The sequence below is a fragment of the Ranitomeya imitator genome, chromosome 1 (genome assembly GCF_032444005.1).
Source record: "Ranitomeya imitator isolate aRanImi1 chromosome 1, aRanImi1.pri, whole genome shotgun sequence".
Classification (NCBI taxonomy): domain Eukaryota; kingdom Metazoa; phylum Chordata; class Amphibia; order Anura; family Dendrobatidae; genus Ranitomeya; species Ranitomeya imitator.
The window spans coordinates 810990357-811017811 of NC_091282.1; the positions used below are offsets into that span (position 1 = coordinate 810990357).

At 44.5% G+C, this 27455-nt stretch overlaps 1 protein-coding gene across 1 annotated transcript in view; it reads left to right on the forward strand.

Moving 5' to 3' along the window:
• The first annotated feature begins 2690 nt into the window (after positions 1-2690).
• The window catches only part of LOC138649215 (mast cell protease 1A-like), a 40991-nt gene continuing 16226 nt past the window's right edge, over positions 2691-27455 (forward strand). The window contains exons 1-2 of the mRNA XM_069739422.1: positions 2691-2819; positions 12160-12304. Of these exons, the coding sequence (XP_069595523.1) occupies positions 2750-2819; positions 12160-12304 (215 nt within the window). The 5' untranslated portion in view covers positions 2691-2749. The remainder of the gene's footprint in view (positions 2820-12159; positions 12305-27455) is intronic.

Here is a 27455-nt window from a genome sequence, read left to right on the forward strand (position 1 = left end):
ATACAGCTGGGAGAGCAGAGCAGGAGATAACATGCTCTCTCCCCCCACAAAGTCATGCTGGCTGCGTTCTCTTAACCCCTATGTGCCAGCTCTGACACAAGCATCTTCTCACTCAGTCAGTGCAGCCAGGCAGGCACACATAGGGGTTAACAGAAGGCAGCCAGTGTGACATTGTGGGCGGAGAGAGCAGTTCTCTGCTCTCCCCCCTGGGTGGCTGCAGACAGTGCTGAAGTTTATCAGGCAGATTCCGAGGAGCTCCGTCCTACTAGTGCCTGAGTGAGTGCAAAGGTATCCAGCAGTGGTTGCAGTTGGACTTGTGGCTCAGTCTGCTGCTGTCTTTCTCCGCTGCCTAAAAATGTGGGTGATGTCTGGAGGAGCAGCTGGTGGGGTGCAGCCTGTAGCCGCCCAGCTCACCCAGAATACATGCATGCTGCACCAAACCTGCACCAGTGGGGTAGGAAGAAGCTTAAGCCCTTCCCATCTGTATGAAGGTTATTGCTGAACCTTAAAGATAACAATCCGACCCGCATAAGTGGGGTTAACCAGATGCCAGGAGGAAGGGGAGCTGCTGCCATGGATAAATCTGAGCTGTGGGCTGTAGGTTGGGGCCCCGTGGCCCCAGGCTGGTGACTGGAGGGACTCTGCCCAGTGCTGGCATGTGGGTGATTTCTGCTCCGGAGTCTCAGCTTCTCTCCTCCACATCACACTGTGCAGTCACAGCAACATTGGTTGTGTCTGTCCAGGTCCCAGCAGATGCCACTGCTCCCACCAAGGACATGGCATCACTTAACCCTTCCCCTGCAGCCACCGGCAACAAATCCACATTATTCCTTGATTAAATCAGGTTCCAACCCAATAGAGGAGCAGACATTTCCTGCTGCCATTAGGGTCCGGGAGGGGGTGACATTGGCTGCCCTGCTACTCTGTAGTGGGGGGTGACAAGTGTAACATGGGGTAACGATGACAGAGAAATGCACAGGATAATAGTGAGAGCGACAGAGGGCAGTGTATGGTATGGAGCAGTCAGGGGGTGGGCTGCAGGATCCCCCCATACTGTAAATGACTGCTCGGGACAGGGAGGCGTTTAATGAGCTTCTAATGACGGGGCACTAATTGGGTCATTAGGGTTTGTGGAAAGGATTCAGCATCAGGTCCCTCATTAATGCCCGAGCCGCCTGTTACTTTGTAGCACAGATCTGTTGGGGCCGCAAAACCAACGTTGTTTATGTAGAAAAGTCTTTGTTTCATAGAAAAACTCAAAACAGAAAAGCACCTCTACTGTATATATACACTGCACAGCACCTTTCCTCCTGTATATATACACTGCACAGCACCTCTCCTGTATATATACACTGCACAGCACCTTTCCTCCTGTATATATACACTGCAGAATCCACAATAGCTGTCACTCATGTAAGAAGTGAAATCTGGCATTGTACTATACATTTCTCTGCCGTATCTGTGCATCATAAATCGGGGTATGTGTTAAAGGGGGGGCCCACTGAGACTCTTTCGCCCGGGGCCCTCGAAAACCTGGAGCCGGCCCTGCTAAGGGGTGATCTTATGTTAATGTATAAATATATGAGGGGACAGTACAAAGACCTTTCTGATGATCTTTTTAATCATAGACCTGAGACAGGGACAAGGGGGCATCCTCTTCTTCTGGAGGAAAGAAGGTTTAGGCACAATAACAGACGCGGATTCTTTACTGTAAGAGCAGTGAGACTATGGAACTCTCTGCCATATGATGTTGTAATGAGTGACTCATTACTTAAATGTAAGAGGGGACTGGATACCTTTCTGGAAAAGTATAATGTTACAGGATATATATACTAGATTCCTTGATAGGGCGTTGATACAGGGAACTAGTCTGATTGCCGTATGTGGAGTCGGGAAGGCATTTTTTTCCCCAATGTGGAGCTTACTGTTTGCCACATGGTTTTTTTTGCCTTCCTCTGGATCAACATGTTAGGTTAGGCTATGGGTTGAACTAGATGGACTTAAAGTCTTCCTTCAACCTTAATAACTATGTAACTATGTAATATTTAAATTTGTTTGCTGGTCTGAAACATTTAAGTGTGGCAAACATGCAAAAGAATGGGAAAGAAGGAAGAAGGCAAACACATTTTCACACAGCTGTATATATAGGTGGTAGGTGATATATTCCTGTTATTATATACCTGATGAAGTAGTTGGACCAACTCTGTTATGCGTAGATGATGTTTTAATAAAGTTTTTTATCATATCTGTTCCAGATCAATGCTTCTCAGATCCGCTATTTTTTCTGCAAATTAATGGTCTTCAATTCTAGCATTCATAACTGTAGGAACCAGTGGTTACAGCAGCAGCCTTTTGGAGGAATTTACCCTGACTATACAGAGTGTTGTGCTTGCCTTGCACATCCAGACTAGGTGAGTGAAATATTATTCACCTACCAAATTTTGTCTTTAGAATCATTTGTATGGGAATTTTAACCATCTCTCCACCGACAGCAGCTCATGATTGGGCCCCTTTCTTGAGACAGTCAAGTCCCATTAGTGAGATCCTCATCTATACATTTATGGAATAACCTGAGGGCATTCTATAAATATATGAGATGAGATTATCCCTTTCATTTTTAAGAAGCCAGCATACCCCCTATTTCCTTAGCTTAAAAACAGTTTACCATGTGATTGGTCAGGGGTGTGACTGCAGTTATTATAAAGGTCATAAAGTTGAAATAAAAGCAGCGAGTGATTAGAAGCAGCTCATGATGGAACACGTTGATGTCATCCTTGTGATCTTTTTATCTTCTATCTTCATATCAACACCAAGAGCAGGTCAGTTTTATCTATATGTATCCATATTATCTCTATACATTTGTAAAATCATCATATTTATTTGTTCATACACATGAAAAGGTTCTGCAACTTAAATAAAATAAACAGGAAAAAACAAAACATGAGTGCAGGTATTGCATTTTTACCTTCTAATGTATGAAGTTTCACCCTTGTACGATTGTCTCCCAGACTATAACGATGAAATAAATTATTTACATGATAGTTGTCTGTAACGCTGTTTATGGCTTGTCCTAACTAAAAATAAGATTATTATTGAATTTTTTTTTTTTAATAAGACATCCTAAAATTTTGTGCCTGGATACAAAGTGGTAAATTGCTTTTATTAAGGGTGACATACTGCTAAAGACAAGATCCTAATGCCACTCTCACATAAAGGAAATTGCAAATATCTTGCCAGAGATTTCTTACATTTCACATGATTAGTATAGAACAGCACAGAGTTATTAAATATTAAATAAAGAGCAGAGAGCATTTTGCATCTAATTTTATCCCTGTAAAATGTCTCTCTCCCTGCCAACCAGTTCTCTTGATTTGCACTGGTGAGGGGCAGAAACCCTGAAACATGTCTGAAAATGCTATTTTTGGTTTAGCTTCCTATCCTAAGTCACTTGACAAAGCCTTTTAAAGGGTCAATATTGACTGTTATGAATGCTACGCCCAATAGGTGGTGCTAGAGTTCCTGTTCTCTTAGTTTTTGAAAAGGATATTTACATATTTAAATTCCAAGAGGAGCATTGCGTGACCCATAAATTTTCTTACGCAAACTTGGCAGAATTCACAGGGAGATATTTTACACCCATGTCAAAAATCTTTTAGTAAGGTTATATTTTCAGAAGTAACTCTCAAAGAATATAATCATTAGACGGAACATCCCAGAGTGCAATTTGGCCGGTTCATTCTCTATGCACTTAGAGTGAATTTTCTATTGTTTGTTATCTCTCTTCCAAGATGTTTTAGAGAAGCCAACTACAGTAATTAAATGTTGAATTTTTTTCTACCACTTTGGACCTACAGATGCAGCAGCCCCCAATACAACAGCTTCCATGTGACGTTAATATCATAGTCCAGTATAGCATAGCCCATACCATCACTGCAGTACTTTTCAGCTCTCTAAGTGGCTAGGTAGCTGTATGAATGGCAAAAGGGCTGTTAGAGCATTGGATCAGAAAAACAGAACATCAACCCTCTACTCTTTTATGACCACGCACTGTCTTTTGAAATTGTACAGTGTGCATAGTCTGCAGCAGTGCAGTGTGCATGTCTAGTCTGCAGCAGTGCAGTGTGCATCTCCAGTCTGAAACAGTGCATTGTGCATCTCCAGTCTGCAACAGTGCAGTGTGCATCTCCAGTCTGCAACAGTGCAGTGTGCATCTCCAGTCTGCAACAGTGCAGTGTGCATCTCCAGTCTGAAACAGTGCATTGTGCATCTCTAGTCTGCAACAGTGCAGTGTGCATCTCCAGTCTGCAGCAGTGCAGTGTGCATCTCCAGTCTGCAGCAGTGCAGTGTGCATCTCCAGTCTGCAACAGTGCAGTGTGCATCTCCAGTCTGAAACAGTGCATTGTGCATCTCTAGTCTGCAACAGTGCAGTGTGCATCTCCAGTCTGCAGCAGTGCAGTGTGCATCTCCAGTCTGCAGCAGTGCAGTGTGCATCTCTAGTTTGCAACAGTGCAGTGTGCATCTCTGGTCTGCAGCAGTGCAGTGTGCATCTCCAGTCTGCAACAGTGCAGTGTGCATCTCTAGTTTGCAACAGTGCAGTGTGCATCTCTGGTCTGCAGCAGTGCAGAGGGCATCTCTAGTCTAAAGCAGTGCAGTGTGCATCTCCAGTCTGCAACAGTGGAGTGTGCATCTCTAGTTTGCAACAGTGCAGTGTGCATCTCTGGTCTGCAGCAGTGCAGAGGGCATCTCCAGTCTGCAGCAGTGCAGTGTGCATCTCCAGTCTGCAGCAGTGCAGTGTGCATCTCTAGTCTGCAGCAGTGAAGTGTGCATCTCTAGTCTGCAGTAGTGTTGAGCCACCCCCCTAGTGTTCGAGTTCGGTTCGTTGAACTGGGGCATGTTTGACGAATGTTCGTCGAACGTTCGACGAACACTGTTGAACCCCATTGAAACCAATGGCAGGCAAACACAAACACATACAAACACATAGAAAACACATAGAAAACACATAGAAAACAACTTAAAAGGTGTCCAAAAGCTGACAAACTGCTCAGAAGACACAACAAACACATGGAAAAGTCACAACTACATATAGTCATGCGAAAAGAAAAGAGGTGGAGGAGTAAAAGGAGGAGGAGACACAGATTAGCCATGTCATGCCATTCTAAAATCAAGAAAGGCTGGAGTAAAAATCTAAAATCACCCTACCAACACCCAGACGTCATGACAAAAAAATTAAAAAAGAAATATCTTTAGGTAGAATGGCGGCGGGTCCATTCAGAACACTTTCCTTAGAAGACGTAGTGGTACCCCTGTTGGGAGTTGTGCCAAAAAAGGAACCCAATATATGCAGACTAATCTACCATTTGTCATAACCAAGGGGCAGGTCAGTAAACGACAACATCGACTCGGAACCAAGTACAGTACTATGTACTGCACCTCCTTTGACGAAGCAATCAGGCTGGTCAAGAAGTTGGTAAGGGGCACCCTAATGGCCAAAACAGACATTGAGGGGGCGTTCCAGTTACTACCTATGTCTCCGAATAGTGTCCTCCCATTGGGCTGCTTCTGTGAAGGAGCATACTAAATAGATCGCTGTTTGCCCATGGGGTGCTCCATATCCTGCTCACTATTTGAGGCGTTTAGGTGCTTCCTCAAATGGGTTGTCATGGTCGTATCTAAGGCAGCACATATTATCCCTTACTTCGATGACTTCTTATGCCTGGGCCCAAAAGATTTGCCACAGAAATTGCTGCTAAGCCCAAAAGGATTTCCTGGGCTAGATGCTGTTAAAAAATAGTACTTGGATAAACAGGCGGCGTAGCTTGCTTCATGGGTGAGGTACTCTGCTGAGTAGCAGAAATTGCTACTAGGCCCAAAAGGATTTCCTGGGCCAGATGCCATTAAAAAATAGTACTTAGGTAAACAGGCGGTGTAGCTTACTTCATGGGTGGGGTACTCTGCTGAGTAGCAAAAAATTCTACTAGACCCAAAAGGATTTCCTGGGCTGGATGCAGTTAAAAAATAGTACTTAGGTAAACAGGCGGTGTAGCTTGCTTCATGGGTGGGGTACTCTGCTGAGTAGCACAAAATTCTACTAGGCCCAAAAGGATTTCCTGGGCTAGATGCAATTAAAAAATAGTACATAGGTAAACAGGCAGTGTAGCTTGTTTCATGGGTGGGGTACTCTGCTGAGTAGCAGAAATTGCTACTAGGCCCAAAAGGATTTCCTGGGCCAGATGCCGTTAAAAAATAGTACTTAGGTAAACAGGCGGTGTAGCTTGCTTCATGGGTGGGGTACTCTGCTGAGTAGCAGAAATTGCTACTAGGCACAAAAGGATTTCCTGGGCTAGATGCAGTTAAAAACTAGTAATTAGATCAACAGGCGGTGTAGCTTGCTTCATGGGTGGGGTACTCTGCTGAGTAGCAGAAATTGCTACTAGGCCCAAAAGGATTTCCTGGGCCAGATGCCGTTAAAAAATAGTACTTAGGTAAACAGGCGGTGTAGCTTGCTTCATGGGTGGGGTACTCGGCTGAGTAGCACAAAATTCTACTGGGCCCAAAAGGATTTCCTGGGCTAGATGGCGTTAAAAAATAGTACATAGGTAAACAGGCGGTGGGTGGGTGGGCTACTCTGCTGACTAGCAGACACTGAAGCCTTGGAGCAGACCTCTGAATCCCACGCCATAGTTTGAGTAAACAACTCTGCAGACGACCCCACCCACCTGGAATCGACGATGGCAATGTCATGTAAAACACAGCAAGGGGACTCAATAGTCTCCATTTTTTCCAAAAATTTGGCCACGGACACCACTTAAGTGGCATCAATTTCGCCAGAGTTTTTTTAAAATAGTTGGTGAGGTGATTTTCAAAAATCATCAAGCTTTTAGTCTCCCCAGGATGACACAGGGGTAGAAAAGTCCTTATGGATCCAGGATTTGTTCATCTTGATGAACGTTAGTCTGTCTACATTGTCACTGGACAGCCGCGTGCGCTTATCTGTCAACAAACCACCAGCAGCACTGAACACACGTTCAGAGAGAACGCTGGCTGCGGGGCACGACAAGATCTCCAAGGCGTGAGTGGCGAGCTCAGGCCATTTTTCAAGATTGGAAGACCAAAATGAGCAAGGGTCCAGTTCCACAGTCATGGCATCGATGTTAACTTGGAGATACTCTTGTACCATCCTCTCTAGGCGTTGGCTGTGCGTCAGACTTCTTGTCTCCTGTGGCCTTGTAAAGGATGGTCTAAAAAAATCTTGAAACGATTGGAAAAAATTGCTGTTACCACCAGATACGATGTTACTGTTACGGTTTGAGTGATGACTCGATAGTCCCACGGTTGGCAAGTTAGAACTCAGAGATTCACTACGTGCACCACTGGTGTTTTGTGGAAAAGCAGATGTTAGATTCTATAACAGTCTCTGCTGATACTCCTGCATGCGTGAATCCCTTTCTATGGCAGGAATAATTTCACCAAATTTACTTTTGTACCGGGGATCTAAGAGTGTGGCAACCCAGTAGTCGGCATTACTTCAGATTCTGACAATCTGAGGGTCATGTTGCAGGTAGTGCAGCAAGAAGGCACTCATGTGTCTTGCGCATCCAGGAGGACCAAGTCCTCTGCCCTCTCCCCCCAACCTCGCACAACAGAAATTTGATCAAGGTCTCCCTCATCTGATGAGACTTCCATGCCCAGCGCCAGTTTGTCCTCCACTTCTTCCTTGCCTCCTGCACCTTCCTCAACAGTTTGGCTGCTACCATGCGCCCTCGGTAATCCCTCTCCCCCAGCCTCCAATGCCAGCCGCCTTGGTGCTGACGAACGTCTGGATCTTGGAGATATTGTCCCTTCCGCATATGACTCCTCCTGTTCTTCCTCCTCCTCCTCTTGCTCCACCACCTGACTCCGAATACTATTTAGGGTGTGCTCCAGCATGTAAATCACCAAAATAGTCATGCTGATAATGGCATCGTCAGCACTAAACATCTTTGTCTTTGTTGCAGATGGTGAAATTCAACCTCTTAGCTTTGTCATGGCTAGGAGGAAATGGTCTTTTACTTGTCCACATCTGAGGGACTGAGGGCTGCCGTGCTTAGACGGAGTTGAGTAGGGTGTACCCGGCAAACTGCTGGTCTGTGAGGAAGGTGCAGGCAGAGATGTTATGTTGCCTTGATCAAAATGTGGTGTCGATGTCGGAGAGCGCTCAACACCAGCATGTGTTTCCACTTGCAAATGTCCTGACGACACTGGCTGTTGCGGGTAAGAGGTGGAAGGTCTGCGTCCAAAACCATGTGCGACTGCTGTCCCCACAGTGACAGAGGATGAAAAGGACGCGGATGCACTTGATGGGGCAGACGGTGGTTGACTCGGCCCACTAGGCCACATTGTAGCACAGTGAGCTTCCCACTGCAACTTATGCCTCATATCCATGTGACGGTTCATGCATGAAGTACTCAAGCTAGTCATTTTTTGGCCTCTACTGAGATTTTGGTGACAAATCTTACAGACAACATTACTTGGGTCATCCCTTGCGATGTCAAAAAGTGCCCAGGCTATGCAAGGCTTAAAGCCCATGCGATCTGAAGAGCCACCATGACTTCTGCTCAGAGGCACAGTTGGAGTTGAAGATGCAGTTGTTGACGTGCTTCCAGTACTCCGTCTCTGACCAAGAAGGAGCAACCTAACCTCATCGTCAGACTCGTCACTAGCATCCTCCTCCACCTCCTCTGCTGACCTCATGGACTGGCGGACTGGGGGTTGACTGTAAGTGGGGTCTCCAACCTCGTCATCATCATCCTGTGTGTTCTCACAACCGTCGTCCTCAGAGCCAACCTCTTCCTACCCTGACCAAAAAGTCAAGTTTTCGTTCCAATCAGGTATCTCAGTCTCATCATCATCTTCCTCATTGTCTCCACCAACAGGAGTTACAGTTTGGGAACGAGGGTCTACATTATGGTCAGAACCTTCTTCATCTGGGCCTGGATCCGACTCACAAAGATTCTGGGCATCAGTGCAGATCATTTCCTTGTCTGGATTCACAGAAGCTCTGGAGCAGACCTCTGATTCCCAGGCTATAGTATGAGTAAACAGCTCTGCAGACTCAACCATCTGTGTTACCCCATAATCAGATGGGCGGCTGGAGACTTGGGAGCTGTGAGGAAGCAAGTGCGATTGAGGTGAAAACTCTGAGGACTGGAGTAGTTGTGATGTTGAAGTTGACATAGAGGAGAGCCCACTTGAACGAGCACTTGATATCCGTTCAAGCACCTGCTGTTTTTGTGCCTCATCTGGAATTTTTGGCGATGCTCATAGCGATGGTGGTAAGAAAGGGATCATATCAGATTGTCCACAAAAAGAAGTAGACATCTTACTTTGGTGGGAAGATGGTCTTTCTTCTGCAGATGTTACTGTTGCTTTACCGCCTACCCCACGGACACAACCTTTTTTTCCCTTTCCAACATGCCTATTCCCCTTTCCACCAGCAGCAGGCCTTTTGCCACCCATTTTGGTGCTTAACTAATTGCAACTCTGTATCTGTAGTTGTTGGCACAACAACCGATGGATGAAAACCGAGCAGAACTGAGCGGCCAAACTGTGGTACTAGGCCCAAAAGGATTTACTGGGTTAGATGCAGTAAAAATGTAGATACACAGGCAGTGTAGCTAGCTTCACAGGTGGGCTACTCCGCTGACGTGCAGACACTGCTCCTAGGCCCAAATCTATTTACTTGGTTAGATGCAGTAAAAATATAGATACACAGGTGGTGTAGTTAGCTTCACAGGCGGGCTACTCCGTTCACGTGCAGACACTGCTCCTAGGCCCAAAACTATTTACTTAGTTAGATGCAGTAAAAATTTAGATACACAGGCGTGCAGACACTGCTCCTAGGCCCAAAACAATTTACTGGGTTAGATGCAGTAAAAATTTAGATACACAAGCGGTGTAGTTAGCTTCACAAGCGGGCTACTACGCTGACGTGCAGACACTGCTCCAAGGCCCCAAACTATTTACTGGGTTAAATGCAGTAAAAATTTAGATACACAAGCGTGCAGACACTGCTCCTAGGCCCAAAACTATTTACTGGGTTAGATGCAGTAAAAATTTAGATACACAGGCGGTGTAGTTAGCTTCACAGGCGGGCTACTACGTTGATGTGCAGACACTGCTCCTAGGCCCAAAACTATTTACTGGGTTAGATGCAGTGAAAATTTAGATACACAGGCGGTGTAGCTAGCTTCACAGGCGGGCTACTCCGCTGACGTGCGGACACTGCTACTAAGCCCAAAACTATTTACTGGGTTAGATGCAGTAAAAATTTAGATACACAGGCGGTGTAGCTAGCTTCACAGGCGGGCTACTCCGCTGACGTGCAGACACTGCTACTAAGCCTAAAAAGATTTACTGGGTTAGATGCAGTAAAAATTTAGATACACAGGCGGTGTAGCTAGCTTCACAGACGGGCTACTCAGATGACTACCAGACAATGCTACTAGCCCAAAAGGATTGGCTGAGCTAGATTACACGAAATGCTGTGACAAACACTTGTACAGCACTGGCACAGACCTGTCTGGCAAAAAGTGCTTGGAACTGCTGTAACCTACCCTGAAAAGGGCTGAGATTACAACTAGTCCCGACTCCTCACGACTCCCTAATCCTATCTCTCTGAAAATTCACTCCCAAAAAAGACTCTTAGTCTGTACAGTGGCAACAGCAGCAGCGGTGCCGTATAACACTAAGCTGCAGCAGTGAGGAAATGGTGGCGAAGGGGCAAATAGCTGGTTCTTATAGGGCAAGGACATGTGACATACACAGCCAATGACACATGCCCTTGCTTGTGTGCATCACATGCACTTTTGCTGTGTGTGTGCACTGCTGATAGGCTGAGAGACTGCACTGTACACTGTAAATGCGGGAAAGAAAAAAAAATGGAGATCGGCGTTTTTTCAGTACAGATCTATCCCCCGCCCACTATACACTGAAACAGTCTATTAACAATGATAAACAGTTTTAATGTGCAAATCAAGTTAGGCTTTTGGTGAACGAACAGTTATCGAACAGAAACTCGAACAGCCGAATTTTAAGCAAATTGTTCAAGTTCGTCGAACGACTCGAACACCGCCCAAAACAGCTCGAATTTGAAATTGGCGAACAGTTCGACTCGAACACCGCTCATCTCCAGTCTGCAGCAGTGCAGTGTGCATCTCTAGTCTGCAGCAACATTTTTTATGCAGGCATTCAAGGACCCAGGGGAGAAGATATTAGTGATTTATCACCATTTCAGGCTCATTGGCTATGTATAAATGATGTAATCAAAGGAATATGATTCATTTCCCTTTTTTAAAATATGTAAAAGCTTCAATATTCACTAGAAAACACATTTTATTGAAAAAATTAAAATGTAAACACATTTTATATCCACATGACCATAGTAGCCTGAAAAATACATTTACCAGGTTATTTAGTGTAAGACATCAACCATTTTAAGTGGTACCCTTTAAAAAAATCCCCCAAATCCCTTTTTTCTATTTACAAAAGTATATAAATTGCATAGCAATGTATATGCACCCCAAAAAGCACTGAAAAATAATGTAATTGTGTACTACATAAAACAAAGCCTTGTACAGTCATGTTAGGAAGAAAAACTTAAAATGTTAACATGCAGAGAGGTAAAAAAAAAGACCTGTCATTACTTTACAGGCTTGGTCATTAAGAGGGTAAAGAAGCTTGTATATATTGCTTGTACATTTCATTTATACTACCTGTACCTCCATCAACCTTTTCACTATCCTAAACCACCAGAAATATTAAGTATTAATTATTAATCCTGCTGTCCTACAGAAGTTTGAGTATTGGCCCATAAACACTCAAGATTGCTGTGGACAAAGGATAACATCAAGTTAGATACTGGTTGTTATCCATTAAAACACTCTAGAACAAACAGGTATTTTACAGGAATACAATTACTACCCATCCTAAAACCCAATGTAAAAATATCTCAAATGGTGCATGTAGGAAATTGGCAAAATAATTGCAGGGTATTTTGCACTCTCCACCATTGGAAAAATAGTAGAAAATTGCATATGTTTCTTTTACATAATGCTAAATTGTAATGTCTAAATTATATGATTACCAATTAATTTTAATTAAATGTTGTGTTTATTACAGAAAAAATGAATAATCGGATTATTGGGGGTAATGAAGCCAAACCACATTCAAGACCTTATATGGCATACTTAAAAATTGATGACTCATTTTGTGGTGGTTCTTTGATTGCCCCAGACTGGGTCTTATCTGCTGCCCATTGCAATGGGTAAGTTAATCCAACAACTCTTAAACATATGAACAATACAGAATTATGCAATACTTGTGTAAAGCTTGACTTGTTTTGCAGTTAAAGAAAAGCTGTCATTAGTTTAGTTTATTTTTATGCTGGTATTTTCAGTCACTACTGCAAAGGCCGCCGCCATACTCATTAGATCAGGGATAGGATTCAATTTTTTAACAACAGGTTCCCCTGTTTGTGTTAGGAAGCGATACCCATTGTAAAAAAAACATGGCCATTAAAAGACACACTCATTTTTTACTAGCCACGCCCATTTTGACACACATTTTCATTAACCACAAATACAATTAACGGTAACTAATAGTAAAGGAGCTTTACCTTTCTTACCCCACCGGTGCCTTCATTTATAGTCTCATTGCCTCCTGTCTAGCACACATTGTCCCAGTCACTGTCAGTCACTTCTTAGTATGGTGGATAGTTTTAAAAGGTTTTCAACAAGTTTTGAAAATTAGTACCAAAGGAACCTGCTCAAATAGGAAAGGATGACCACCTGTCCATCTGTTAATTCAACTGTCTGCTGCAACTCATCTCTGGCCTCAGCCGCAAATATGTGCAAAATAATATCCCACCATGACCAGACTACATATTACCACCACATAATGACCAAATAATACCACATACATTGGATAAATATCACCACACTGTGACCAGAACACATATTTACACCCACATAGTGACCAAATACTATAATACTGATTATTAATAGAAAGCAAAAAAAATAAAACCACAATTCAAATAACACTAATATTACATAATTGCTATTATACACAAGAGCTCTGTATATAGTATACAGTGTATAGTGTATAGGTAATGCAGTGACTCACCAGTGATATTATACACAGGAGCTCTGTATATAGCCTATAATGTACAAGTAATATAGTGATCACCAGTGACACAATACACAGGAGCACTGTAAATAGCGTATAATGTACAGTGTTGTGAATTCAGCTTTTGGGCTCCCTCCGGTGGTTGTAGAGGGTAAGCAGTTGTGCCTGGACCGCAGGAGTAGACAGGTGTATCTACTAATTGCAAAACTGACTGGGGTATATAGCTTTGCTGGATCCTTTAGTCAGTGCCAGTTGTCCATTGTTCTTGAAGGATTCACTTCCCTGCTGGTCTCTCCAGTTTGCTGTGTTTTTCTACAAAGATAAGTCCTGACTTTGTTTTTGCTGTCCACCTGCAGTGGACCTTATAGTTCTGTGCATTTTCATGTTTTTGTCTTGTCCAGCTTGGTCTGTGAAGGATTTTTTGCAGCCTAGCTATTTCTCTGGAGATGCAGATATACCCCCCATGTCTTTAGTCAGATGTGGTGATCCGTATTTTCTGCGGTGAATATTTTCTAGTGTTATTATACCGACCGCATAGTACTCTGTTCTATTCTTTCTTTTTAGCTAGTATGGCCTCCTATGCTAAATCTGATTTCATATCTACGTATGTTATTTCCCTCTCCTCTCACAGTCAATATTTGTGGGGGGCTATCTATCCTTTGGGGATTTTCTCTGAGGCAAGATAGGTTTCCTGTTTCTGTCTTTAGGGGTAGTTAGTTCTTAGGCTGTGTCGAGGGGTCTAGGAAGCGTTAGGTACCCCCCATGGCTACTTTTAGTTGCGCTGCTAGGTTCAGGGTTTGCGGTCAGTACAGGGACCACCTTCTCCAGAGTACGTCTCATGCTGCTCCAAGGCCACCAGATCATAACAGTACAACTGGCCAACAATGAGTTAATTGCATCTCAGAAGAAGGGTGGAAAGATTTTGAGCCATTTTTTTTCCTTAGCCTGTTTGGTCTGTTCCTCCCTCTTTACCTCTGGGTGGCTACGGAGTCTAGTATTAACATGAATGTTCAGGAGTTAGTTTCTTGGGTGGATCAGCTTGCTGCTAGGGTACAGGGTATTTCAGATTTCATTGTTCAGACTCCTGCCTTAGAGCCTAAGATTTCCACTCCTGATTTATTCTTTGGTGACAGATCCAAATTTTTGAGTTTCAAAAATAACTGTAAACTGTTTTTTGCATTAAGACCCCGGTCTTCTGGTGATCCTATTCAGCAGGTTAAAATCATCATATCTCTGCTGCGTGGTGACCCACAGGATTGGGCATTTTCCCTGGAATCTGGCAATCCTGCTTTGCTTAATGTTGATTCGTTCTTTCAGGCATTGGGGTTGTTGTATGATGAGCCTAATTCTGTGGATCAGGCTGACTAAATCTTGTTAGCCCTGTGTCAAGGTCAAGAAGCGGCAGAATTATATTGCCAGAAATTTAGAAAATGGTCTGTACTGACTAAATGGAATGAGGATGCCTTGGCGGCAATTTTCAGAAAGGGTCTTTCTGAATCCGTTAAAGATGTTATGGTGGGGTTCCCCACGCCTGCTGGTCTGAGTGATTCTATGTCTCTGGCCATTCAGAATGATCGGCGCTTGCGTGAGCGCAGAATTGTGCACACTGTGGCGTTGTCCTCTGAGCGGAGCCCTGAGCCTATGCAGTGTGACAGGATTTTGTCTGGAGCTGAACGTCAAACATTCAGGCGTTAGAATAGGTTGTGTTTTTACTGCGGCGATTCTGCTCATGTTATTTCTGATTGCCCTAAGCGTACTAAGAGAATCGCTAGTTCTGTTGCCATCAGTACTATATAACCTAAATTTCTGTTATCTGTGACCTTGATCTGCTCATTATCATCATTTTCTGTCATGGCATTTGTGGATTCAGGCGCCGCTCTGAACTTAATGGACTTAGAATTTAACAGACATTGTGGTTTTCCCTTGCAGCCTTTGCAGAACCTTATTCCTTTGAGGGGCATAGATGCTACACCGTTGGCTAAAAATAAACCTCAGTTTTGGACACAGCTGACCATGCGCATGACGCCAGCCCATCAGGAAGATTGTCGTTTTCTGGTGTTGCATAATTTGCATAATGATATTGTGCTGGGTTTTCCATGGTTGCAGCTACATAATCCGGTGTTAGATTGGAAATCCATGTCTGTGACTAGTTGGGGTTGTCAGGGGCTTCATGATCAGGTTCCTTTGATGTCAATCTCCTCTCCCCCCTCTTCTGAAGTTCCTGAGTTTTTGTCTGACTTCCAGGATCTATTCGATGAGCCCAAATCCAGTTCCCTTCCACCGCATAGAGACTGTGATTGTGCTATTGATTTGATTCCAGGTTGTAAGTTCCCTAAGGGCCGACTTTTCAACCTGTCTGTGCCTGAACATACCGCCATGCGGAGCTATATTAAGGAGTCTTTGGAGAAAGGGCATATTCGGCCATCTTCTTCACCGTTGGGAGCGGGGTTCTTTTTTGTTGCCAAGAAGGATGGCTCCTTGAGACCCTGTATTGATTATCGCCTCTTGAATAAGATCACGGTTAAATTTCAATACCCCTTGCCTTTGCTTACTGATTTGTTTGCTAGGATTAAGGGGGCTAGCTTGTTTACTAAGATTGACCTTCGAAGGGCATATAATCTTATTCGTATCAAGCAGGGTGACGAATGGAAAACTGCATTTAATACGCCCGAAGGCCATTTTGAATACCTTGTGATGCCATTCGGACTCTCTAATGCCCCATCTGTGTTCCAATCCTTCATGCATGATATCTTTCGGAGTTATCTTGATAAATTCATGGTTGTATATTTGGATGATATTTTGATTTTTTCCAATGATTGGGAGTCTCATGTGAAACAGGTCAGGATGGTATTTCAGATCCTCCATAATAATGCTTTATTTGTGAAGGGGTCAAAGTGCCTCTTTTGAGTGCAGGAGGTTTCTTTTTTGGGTTTCATTTTTTCTCCCTCATCTATAGAAATGGATCCGGTTAAGGTTCAGGCCATTCATGATTGGATTCAGCCCACATCTGTGAAAAGCCTTCAGAAATTTTTGGGCTTTGCTAATTTTTATCGTCGTTTCATTGTCAACTTCTCCAGTGTGGTTAAACCTCTAACCGATTTGACCAAGAAAGGCGCTGATGTGACGAATTGGTCCTCCGCGGCTGTTTCTGCCTTTCAGGAGCTTAAACGCCGATTTACTTCTGCCCCTGTGTTGCGTCAGCCAGATGTTTCTCTTCCATTTCAGGTTGAGGTTGACGCGTCTGAGATTGGGGCAGGGGCCGTTTTATCTCAGAGGAATTCTGATGGTTCCTTGATGAAACCGTGTGCCTTCTTTTCTCGGAAGTTTTCGCCTGCGGAACGCAATTATGATGTTGGCAATCGGGAGTTGTTGGCTATGAAGTGGGCATTTGAGGAGTGGCGACATTGGCTTGAGGGGGCCAAGCACCGTATTGTGGTCCTGACCGATCATAAGAATCTGATTTACCTCGAGTCTGCCAAACGGCTGAATCCTAGACAGGCTCGATGGTCCCTGTTTTTCTCCCGTTTTGATTTTGTGGTCTCGTACATTCCTGGTACTAAGAATGTTAAGGCGGATGTCCTCTCTAGGAGTTATTTTCCTGATTCCCCTGGGGTTCTTGAGCCGGTCGGCATTTTGAAGGAAGGGGTGATTCTTTCTGCCATCTCCCCTGATTTGCGACGGGTTCTTCAGGAATTTCAGGCTGATAAGCCTGACCGTTGTCCTGTGGGGAAACTGTTTGTTCCTGATAGATGGACTAGTAAAGTGATTTCTGAGGTTCATTGTTCTGTGTTGGCTGGCCATCCTGGGATTTTTGGTACCAGAGATTTGGTTGGTAGGTCCTTTTGGTGGCCTTCTTTGTCACGGGATGTGCGTTCTTTTGTGCAGTCCTGTGGGATTTGTGCGCGGGTAAGCCTTGCTGTTCCCGCGCTAGTGGGTTGCTTTTGCCATTGCCGGTCCCTGAGAGACCTTGGACGCATATTTCTATGCATTTTATTTCCGATCTTCCTGTTTCCCAAAGAATGTCGGTTATCTGGGTTGTCTGTGACCAATTTTCTAAGATGGTTCATTTGGTGCCTTTGAATAAATTGCCTTCTTCTTCTGATTTGGTTCCGTTGTTTTTTCAGCATGTGGTCCGTTTGCATGGTATTCCGGAGAATATTGTGTCCGACAGAGGTTCCCAGTTTGTTTCCAGGTTTTGGCGGGCCTTTTGTGCCAAGCTGGGCATTGATTTGTCTTTTTCCTCTGCATTTCATCCTCAGACAAATGGCCAGACTGAGCGAACTAATCAGACCTTGGAGACCTATTTGAGATGCTTTGTGTCTGCTGATCAGGATGATTGGGTGGCTTTTTTGCCATTGGCCGAGTTTGCCCTTAATAATCGGGCTAGTTCGGTTACTTTGGTTTCGCCTTTTTTTGTAATTTTGGTTTTCATCCTCGTTTTCTTCTGGGCAGGTTGAGCCTTCTGACCTTCCTGGTGTGGATTCTGTGGTCGACAGGTTGCAGCAGATGTGGGCTTGTGTGGTGGACAATTTGGTGCTGTCTCAGGAGGAGGCTCAGCGTTTTGCTAACCATCGTCGGTGTGTTGGTTCCCGGCTTCGAGTTGGTGATCTGGTTTGGTTATCTTCCCGTCATGTTCCTATGAAGGTTTCTTCCCCTAAGTTTAAGCCTCGATTTATTGGTCCTTATAGGATTTCTGAGATTATTAATCCGGTGTCCTTTCGCCTGGCGCTTCCGGCCTCTTTTGCTATTCATAATGTCTTCCATAGATCTTTGTTGCGGAAATATGTGGAGCCCCTTGTTCCCTCTGTTGATCCTCCGGCCCCTGTATTGGTCGATGGGGAGTTGGAATATGTTGTTGAGAAGATTTTGGATTCCCGTCTTTCGAGGCGGAAGCTTCAGTACCTTGTCAAGTGGAAGGGTTATGGCCAGGAGGATTATTCTTGGGTTTCTGCCTCTGATGTCCATGCCGTTGATTTGGTTCGTGCCTTTCATCGGGCTCATCCTGATCGGCCTGGGGGCTCTGGTGAGGGTTCGGTGACCCCTCCTCAAGGGGGGGTACTGTTGTGAATTCAGCTTTTGGGCTCCCTCCGGTGGTTGTAGAGGGTAATGCCTGGACCGCAGGAGTGGACAGGTGTATCTACTAATTGCAAAACTGACTGGGGTATATAGCTTTCCTGGATCCTTTAGTCAGTTCCAGTTGTCCATTGTTCTTGAAGGATTCACTTCCCTGCTGGTCTCTCCAGTTTGCTGTGTTTTTCTACAAAGATAAGTCCTGGCTTTGTTTTTGCTGTCCACCTGCAGTGGACCTTATAGTTCTGTGCATTTTCATGTTTTTGTCTTGTCCAGCTTGGTCTTTGAAGGATTTTTTGCAGCCTAGCTATTTCTCTGTTGATGCAGATATACCCCCCATGTCTTTAGTCAGATGTGGTGATCCGTATTTTCTGCGGTGGATATTTTCTAGTGTTTTTATACCGACTGCATAGTACTCTGTTCTATTCTTTCTTTTTAGCTAGTATGGCCTCCTATGCTAAATCTGATTTCATATCTACGTATGTTATTTCCCTCTCCTCTCACAGTCAATATTTGTGGGGGGCTATCTATCCTTTGGGGATTTTCTCTGAGGCAAGATAGGTTTCCTGTTTCTGTCTTTAGGGGTAGTTAGTTCTTAGGCTGTGTCGAGGGGTCTAGGGAGCGTTAGGTACCCCCCATGGCTACTTTTAGTTGCGCTGCTAGGTTCAGGGTTTGCGGTCAGTACAGGGACCACCTTCTCCAGAGTACGTCTCATGCTGCTCCAAGGCCACCAGATCATAACAGTACAGGTACTATAGTGATTACCAGTGGCATTATACACAGGAGCTCTGTATATAGTGTATAGTGTACAGGTAATACAGTGATCACTAGTAACACTATACATAGGAGCTCTGTGTATAGTATCAGTGTACAGGTAATATAGGGATTACCAGTGACATTATATACAGGAGCTCTTCATAAACTATATATTGTACAGTGTAAATGTACAGATAACACAGATACTTACCAGTGCCATCTGTAGTTGAAGGGATTCTTTTTGCTTTTCTTCTTCAGCCAGTGCAGACCGCCATCACTTCTTCCAGCCAGGACTCGTCTCTACAGAAAATAACACACAATCATCTATAGCTGATAACTTCTAAATCACATTCCCTACTTTTTACACAGATTCTACTCTTCATCAGATGAACAAAAAAAAGCAACAAAGTGCCACCCTGGACAGTAACAGGACCCCCATTGGAAACAGTATCCTTAAAAATAAAATACATCACAGCAGTAATAATATCCCTTAATTAGCCTCTATGGTTATAATGTCCTTTATTCCGGGCCCTTCCTGTAATAATGCCCTCCATCCTGGCATCTTCCTAAAATACAGTCTTTTATGGGCCCCTTAATAATAATAATAATAATAATAATAATCTTTATTTATATAGCGCCAACATATTCCGCAGTGCTTTACAGTTTAACAGTTTCAAACACAAAAGTCATAAGTAACAACGTTAACAATACAATAATTAAAGCAAAATAAGACGACCCTGCTCGTGAGAGCTTACAATCTACAATGAGGTGGGGGAGATGCAAAGTACAGGTGTGTATTTACAATGATGTATTTACAATCATGGTCCAGCCATCTTCAGGGGTTGGGGAATAGATGGGGATAGTGAATGGGCTACACACACACAAACATAACATAACTTTGATTAGTGAACGTGATAGGCTGCTCTGAACAAATGTGTTTTGAGCGAGCGCCTAAAACTATGCAAATAATGGATGGTCCTAATATCTTGGGGTAGAGCATTCCAGAGGATTGGCGCAGCACGGGAGAAGTCTTGGAGTCGGGAGTGGGAGGTACGGATTAGTGCAGAGGTTAATTGAAAGTCATTTGCAGAGCGCAGTGGTCTGTTAGGCTGATAGACAGAAATGAGGGAGGCGATGTAAGGGGGTGCCGCACTGTGGACAGCTTTGTGGGTGAGAACAAGTACTTGGATTGTATCCTGTAATGAATGGGTAGCCAGTGTAACGACTGGCGAAGAGCGGACGCGTCCGAGTAACGATTATGCAGATGGACGACCCTGGCTGCTGCATTAAGGATGGACTGGAGAGGGGAAAGTCGAGTGAGGGGGAGGCCAATTAATAGAGCGTTACAGTAGTCCAGGCGGGAGTGGATCAGGGCGACAGTGAGGGTTTTAGCCGTTTCCATGGTGAGAAAAGGGCGGATTCTAGAGATGTTCTTTAGGTGTAAGCGGCACGAGCGGGCTAGAGATTGTATATGGGAGGTGAAGGAGAGATCGGAATCAAACATAACACCCAGACAGAGTGCCTGCTGCCGGGGTGTTATTATGGTGCCACCCACGGAGAGGGAAATGTCAGATTTAGGGAGGTTAGTAGATGGTGGGAGCAGAAGAAGTTCAATTTTGGAGAGGTTGAGTTTCAGATAGAGAGCGGACATGATGTTGGAGACTGCGGACAGACAGTCAGTGGCGTTCTGTAGTACAGCGGGGGTAAGGTCAGGGGATGACGTATATAGTTGTGTGTCGTCGGCATAAAGATGGTACTGAAAGCCAAATCTGCTGATGGTCTGTCCAATTGGGGCCGTGTAGAGAGAGAACAGAAGGGGGCCAAGGACTGAGCCCTGAGGTACCCCAACAGTGAGAGGAAGAGGAGATGAAGTGGAGCCAGAGAACAGAACACTGAAGGAGCGGTCAGAAAGGTAGGAGGAGAACCAGGACAGGCCCCTTCTTTAATGCCCCTCATCCTGGGCCCCTTAATGTATCATTTTCCCCATCCTGTGCCCCTATATCTTCCATCATGGTCCACATATGTCTCCCATCTGTCCCCCATCCTTGTCCCCATATGTTCTTCATCCTGGGCCCCATATGTCTCAATCCTAGCCCCATATGTCCCCATCCTGGCTCCATATGTGTCCATCCTGGCCCCATATGTCTCCATCCTGGCCCCATAAATCTCCATTCTGGTCCCCATTTGACTGTCCCCCATATTGCGGATTTTCAGTGAAAAAAAATAGTTTCTTCTTACCTGGCCACAGCCCAGCGGTGTCCTCTTCCTTCTTGAAATGTGGTGCGGACAGGCTGGAGCATGGCAGGCGTCATACGCCGTCGACATCAGCTGCTAGCCTCTGATCGGCTGGCAGCTGTTAACTATTGCAGTGCAGGAAGTGGGTGGCTACGGGGATGCACATTCAGTTGAAATTGCGGGCCAGGGAACCTGATTGGGACACTGCATCTTGCTAGTTCGAGAAGCCACCTGTTATTTTATTTTAACAAGCAGTTCCACAAAACCAGGGACAACTGCCTGAATCCCAACACTGCATTAGATGGCTGTTGACTAAACAATGGCCACCTCGCGGGCTCAGTCATACACAAGAATGATTATTCAGCCAAGCATTCCTGTATTATCTATGAAAGAATCATTGCCAGACATGACTGGTGACAGCTTATATCTGGCAGTCAATTTGATCACTTACCCCAACAGTAAAATGTCTGGTGCTACCATATACAGACTGTAGGGCAATTGCATCAATATTGGCAGATTTAGCAACATTAGTCTCGTATGTATGGGAGGCTTAAGTTAGGCTTTTTTTCAGTTAATTTAACACTGAGCAGGCATGTCTGATTTCTATAGAGTAGTTTAAAGAAGTGGTCCACTACAATGTATATTGTACACATCGATTTAAAACTTTCAAATAGGTATTTTTGCAAATACTTAATGCAGACATATTTGCCTCTTAGCAACACTTGCTGCTTGCTCAGTCCCAATCACGTGACACCCGACTGCAGCCGCTGTTGATATCTGATGCTGTCACATCAACTTCCAGACTCTGGAAGTTGACCTTGCATCACTGAGGTGTGACCCAGTCTCACGCACTCCCCCTGATTGGCTGGCCTGTGGGCCATCTTTCACTGCACGTCACAGCCCAGTGTGCGCTGTAGATGCTTTCCCTCTCACTACTGCTTTCATTGGCAGAGCCCCGCAGGCATGCGCTTGATACTGTACTGTGATGTGTGGTGAAACACCGCTCACAGTCCAGTCACTCAGGGGGAGTGCATGAGACTGGGTCACCCTAGGTGATGCGATGTCAACTTTAAGCTGTCCTGCAGGCTCAGGGTGCATCAGTTTCAATGAAAACTATTCATCGACATTTGAATGAAATTAAACACTATAGCAGGAGACTTAGGAGGACCCCACTGCAGATACAGAGACATAAAAAAGCTAGACTGCAGTTTTTCAAAATGTATGTGAGTAAGCCAAAATGGAATGAGGCATACTAAAAAAAAATACAGTACCTACAGTCAAATATGGTGGAGTTTCAAAGATGTTTTCGGGTTGTTTTGCTGCCTCTTGCACTGGGTGTCTTGGCCTTGTGCAAGACATCATGAAATCTGAAGATTATCATAGGATTTCAAGTCACATTGTAGTGCCCAGTGCCAGAATGCAGGGTTTGCATTCTAAGTCATGGGTCTTCCAGCAGTGCAATGAGCCCAAACATATTTCATGAAGCAACCGAAGATGGATGGAAACAAAGTACTGGAGTGTTCTGAAGTGGCCAGCAATGAGTCTTGATCTAAATCTCATTGAACACCAATATCTAAAATAGGAGGCAGGTCCCTGAAGGTTCAGTGACCTGTAATTTAGGCCACACTAATGTTTTAGATCCCACTATGTGACCATCTCATGGCTTACACTGGTAGGTGATTTATTATAATCCATAGCACAATATGAGCACTGTCTCACATATATCTATTTTTCTACCCCTGTACTAACAGCATATGGACCTCTCTTCAGTTGTCTAATACACACTGATTTACACTATCACCGATTGCACCTGCACTTTGTTTATCCTTATAGAATCTATATCTAATTGTTCTTATCTGGCTATTCACTTTATTGCGCGTATTCCTATGTTCATCATGACTATACTGTGATAGCCTCTCTGGTTCTCCTTACAGGATGACTTTGCTATCCAGGGTGTGTGTCCGTGGTTTTTATACACATTTTTAACCCCTTAGTGACAGAGCCAATTTGGTACTTAATGACCGAGCCAATTTTTGCAATTCTGACCACTGTCACTTTATGAGGTTATAACTCTGGAACGCTTCAACGGATCCCGCTGATTCTGAGATTGTTTTTTCGTGACATATTGTACTTCATGTTAGTGGTAACATTTCTTCGATATTACTTGCGATTATTTATGGAAAAAACGGAAATATGGCGAAAATTTTTAAAATTTTGCAATTTTCAAACTTTGTATTTTTATGCCCTTAAATCAGAGAGATATGTCACGAAAAATAGTTAATAAATAACATTTCCCACATGTCTACTTTACATCAGCACAATTTTGGAATCAAATTTTTTTTTTGTTAGGGAGTTATAAGGGTTAAAAGTTGACCAGCAATTTCTCATTTTTACAACACCTTTTTTTTTAGGGACCACATCACATTTGAAGTCATTTTGAGGGGTCTATATGATAGAAAATAATGAAGTGTGACACCATTCTAACTACACCCCTCAAGGTTCTCAAAACCACATTCAAGAAGTTTATTAACCCTTTACGTGCTTCACAGGAACTGAAACAATGTGGAAGGAAAAAATGAACATTTAACTTTTTTTTGCAAACATTTTAATTCAGAACCATTTTTTTAATTTTCACAAGTATAAAAACAGAAATGTAACCATAAATTTTGTTATGCAATTTCTCCTGAATGAACTTGGAAGTGAAGGAGCGCCGTTTGACTTTTTCAATGCAGAATTGGCTGGAATTGAGATCGGACGCCATGTCACATTTAGAGAGCCCCTGATGTGCTTAAACAGTGGAAACCCCCCACAAGTGACACCATTTTGTAAACTAGACCCCTTAAGGAACTTATCTAGATGTGTGGTAAGCACTTTGAACCCCCAAGAGCTTCACAGAAGTTTATAACGTAGAACCGTGAAAATAAAAAATCGCATTTGTTTACACAAAAATGATTTTTCGCCCACAAATTCTTATTTTCACAAGGGTAACAGGAGAAATTAGACCACAAAAGTTGTTGTGCGATTTCTCCTGAATACGTCGATACCCCATATGTGAGGGTAAACCACTGTTTGGGCGCACCGCAGAGCTTGGAAGAGAAGGAGTGCCGTTTTACTTATTCAATGTAGAATTGTCTGGAATTGAGATCGAACGCTACGTCGCGTTTGGAGAACCCCTGATGTGCCTAAACAGTGGAAACCCCCCACAATTGACCCCATTTTGGAAACTAGACCCCCCATGGAACTTATCTAGATGTGTGGTGAGAACTTTGAATGCCCAAGTGCTTCACAGAAGTTTAGAATGCAGAGTCGTGAAAATTAAAAAAAAAATTTCCCCAAAAATATTTTTTAGCCCCCAAGAGAAATCGGACCAGAAAAGTTGTTGTCCAATTTATCCCGAGTATGCTGGTACCCCATATGTGGGGTAAACCACTGTTTGGGCGCACGGCAAAGCTCGGAAGGGAAGGAGCGCCGTTTTGGAATACAGACTTAGATAGAATGGTCTGCGGGCGTTATGTTGCGTTTGCAGAGCCCCTGATGTACCTAAACAGTAGAAACCCTCCACAAGTGACCCCATTTTGGAAACTAGACCCCCCCCAAGGAACTTATCTAGATGTGTGGTGAGAACTTTGAATGCCCAAGTGCTTCACAGAAGTTTAGAATGCAGAGTCGTGAAAATAAAAAAAATATTTTTTTTTCCACAAAAAAGATTTTGTAGCCCCCAAGTTTTTATTTTCACAAAGGGTAACAAGAGAAATCTGACCCCAAAAGTTGTTATCCAATTTATCCCGGGTACACTGATGCCCCATATGTGGGGATAACCCACTGTTTGCGCGCACGGCAGAGCTCAGAAGGGAGGGAGCACCATTTGACTTTTTGAGAAAAATTGGCTGTCGTGTTTGGAGACCCCCTGATGTAACTAAAAAGTGGAAACCCCCCAATTCTAGTTCCAACCCTAACCCCAACACACCCCTAACCCTAATCCCAACCCGATCCATAATCCTAATCACTAACCCTAACGATAATCACAACCCTTACCCCAAAACAACCCTAATGTCAACCCTAACCATAACCCTAATCAAAACCCTAAATCCAACACACCCCTAATCCTAATCTCAACCCTAACCTCAAACCAAACCCTAATTCCAATACACCCCTAATCACAACCCTAACCTTAACCCTAATCCCAAACCTAACCCTAATCCCAAGCGTAACCCTAATGCCAACCCCAACCCTAATACCAACCCTAATCCAAACCCTAACTCTAATCCCAACTCTAACCCTAACTTTAGCCCCAACCCTAGCCCTAACTTTAGCCCCAACCCTAACCCTAAGGCTACTTTCACACTTGCGTCGTTTGGCATCCGTCGCAATCCGTCGTTTTGGACAAAAAAAGGATCCTGCAAATGTGCCCGCAGGATGCGTTTTTTGCCCATAGACTTGTATTGCCGTCGGATCGTGACGGATGGCCACACGTCGCGTCCGTCGTGCACTGGATCAGTTGTGTTTTGGCGGACCGTCGGCACAAAAAGCGTTCAATGTAACTTTTTTTGTACGTCGCGTCCGCCATTTCTGACCGTGCATGCGTTGCCCGAACTCCGCCCCCTCCTCCCCAGGACATAGATTGGGCAGCAGATGCGTTGAAAAACTACATCCGCTGCCCACGTTGTGCACATTTTTCACAACGTGCGTTGGTATGTCAGGCCGACGCATTGCGACGGCCCCGTATCGATGCAAGTGTGAAAGAACCCTAACCCTAAAGTTAGCCCCAACCCTAACCCTAAATTTAGCCCCAGCCCTAACCCTAAATTTAGCCCCAACCCTAACCCTAGCCCTAGCCCCAACCCTAACCCTAGCCCTAGCCCTAACCCTAGCCCTAACCCTAGCCCTAACCCTAACCCTAGCCCTAACCCTAGCCCTAACCCTAACCCTAGCCCTATCCCTAACCCTAGCCCTAACCCTAGCCCTAACCCTTGCCCTAACCTAACCCTAACCCTAGCCCTAACCCTAACCCTAGCCCTAACCCTAGCCCTAACCCTAATTTTAGCCCCAACTGCTCTTCTCCTGCCGGCCGGCAGATGGCGACAGATGGCGGGCGCACTGCGCATGCGCCCGCCATATTCTTTTGCCAAGAAGACCAGGAGGAGCAGCAGGAGGACCCAGGGACACTGGTGAGTATAATAGGGTCCCCGAATCCCCCTATTTCTTTGTCCTCTGATGTGCGATCACATCAGAGGACAGAGAATTACACTTTGCTTTTCTTTTTTTTTTTTTTTGCGGTCGCCGGTAAACAGTTAATTACCGGCGATCGCAAAACAGGGGTCGGTAAAACCGACCCCGATTATGTTCTTTGGGGTCTCGGCTACCCCCAGCAGCCGAGACCCCAAAGATTCTCCCGTGCCGGCCGGCGGGCGCACAGCGCATGCGCCCGCCATTTTGAAGATGGCGGCGCCCATCGGGAGCCACGAGGAGCACCGGAGGAGACAAGTAAGTATTGGGGGGCTACCTGGGACACCATTCTCTGTCCTCTGATGTGTGATCACATCGGAGGACAGAGAAATTAAAAAGAAATCGCGTTTTTGTTTTTTTTTGCGATCGCCGGTAAACGGTTAATTACCGGCGATTGCAAATGCGGGGTCTGTAAAAAAACCCCGAATCATGTTCTCTGGGGTCTTGGCTACCCCCGGCAGCCAAGACCCTGGAGAAAATCCGACTATGGGGGGCGCTATTTACTTTTTCCACAGCGCCGTTATTTAACGGCGCTGTGGTTTAAGTACCCTTAGCGGCCGCCGTTAAAAGGCGTATCGGCGGTCGTTAAGGGTTTAAAACATAATTTTTATCATTGTTCTGTCACCCCTGTTATTACCTGGTTTCAATAAAGTATTATTTGTAATCACCATCTTCTTTACTGGGACTTTTTTGGTCGGTTCTTCTACTTCCTTTTTTTCTCATGTATTTCCACTGACTGTCCCCCTAGCCTAATATAGTCCAGTTCTTTGGGTTATACCATTCACAATACTAGCTATTTATGTTTAATCACATTTGTCTAGACCCATCAATAGAAACATTTCCTTGTATTATGTTCTAATAACTGCTGAATGCAGAGGGAATGCTAGTAGTAGACACACTTTCCAATGCAGCCACAACTTTTTTTAGAAACCTGGTATTATATACCAGCCGTTAAAATAAATGGCCTACCATGTAACACTTGTTTCCGGTGCGTATGCCATGCT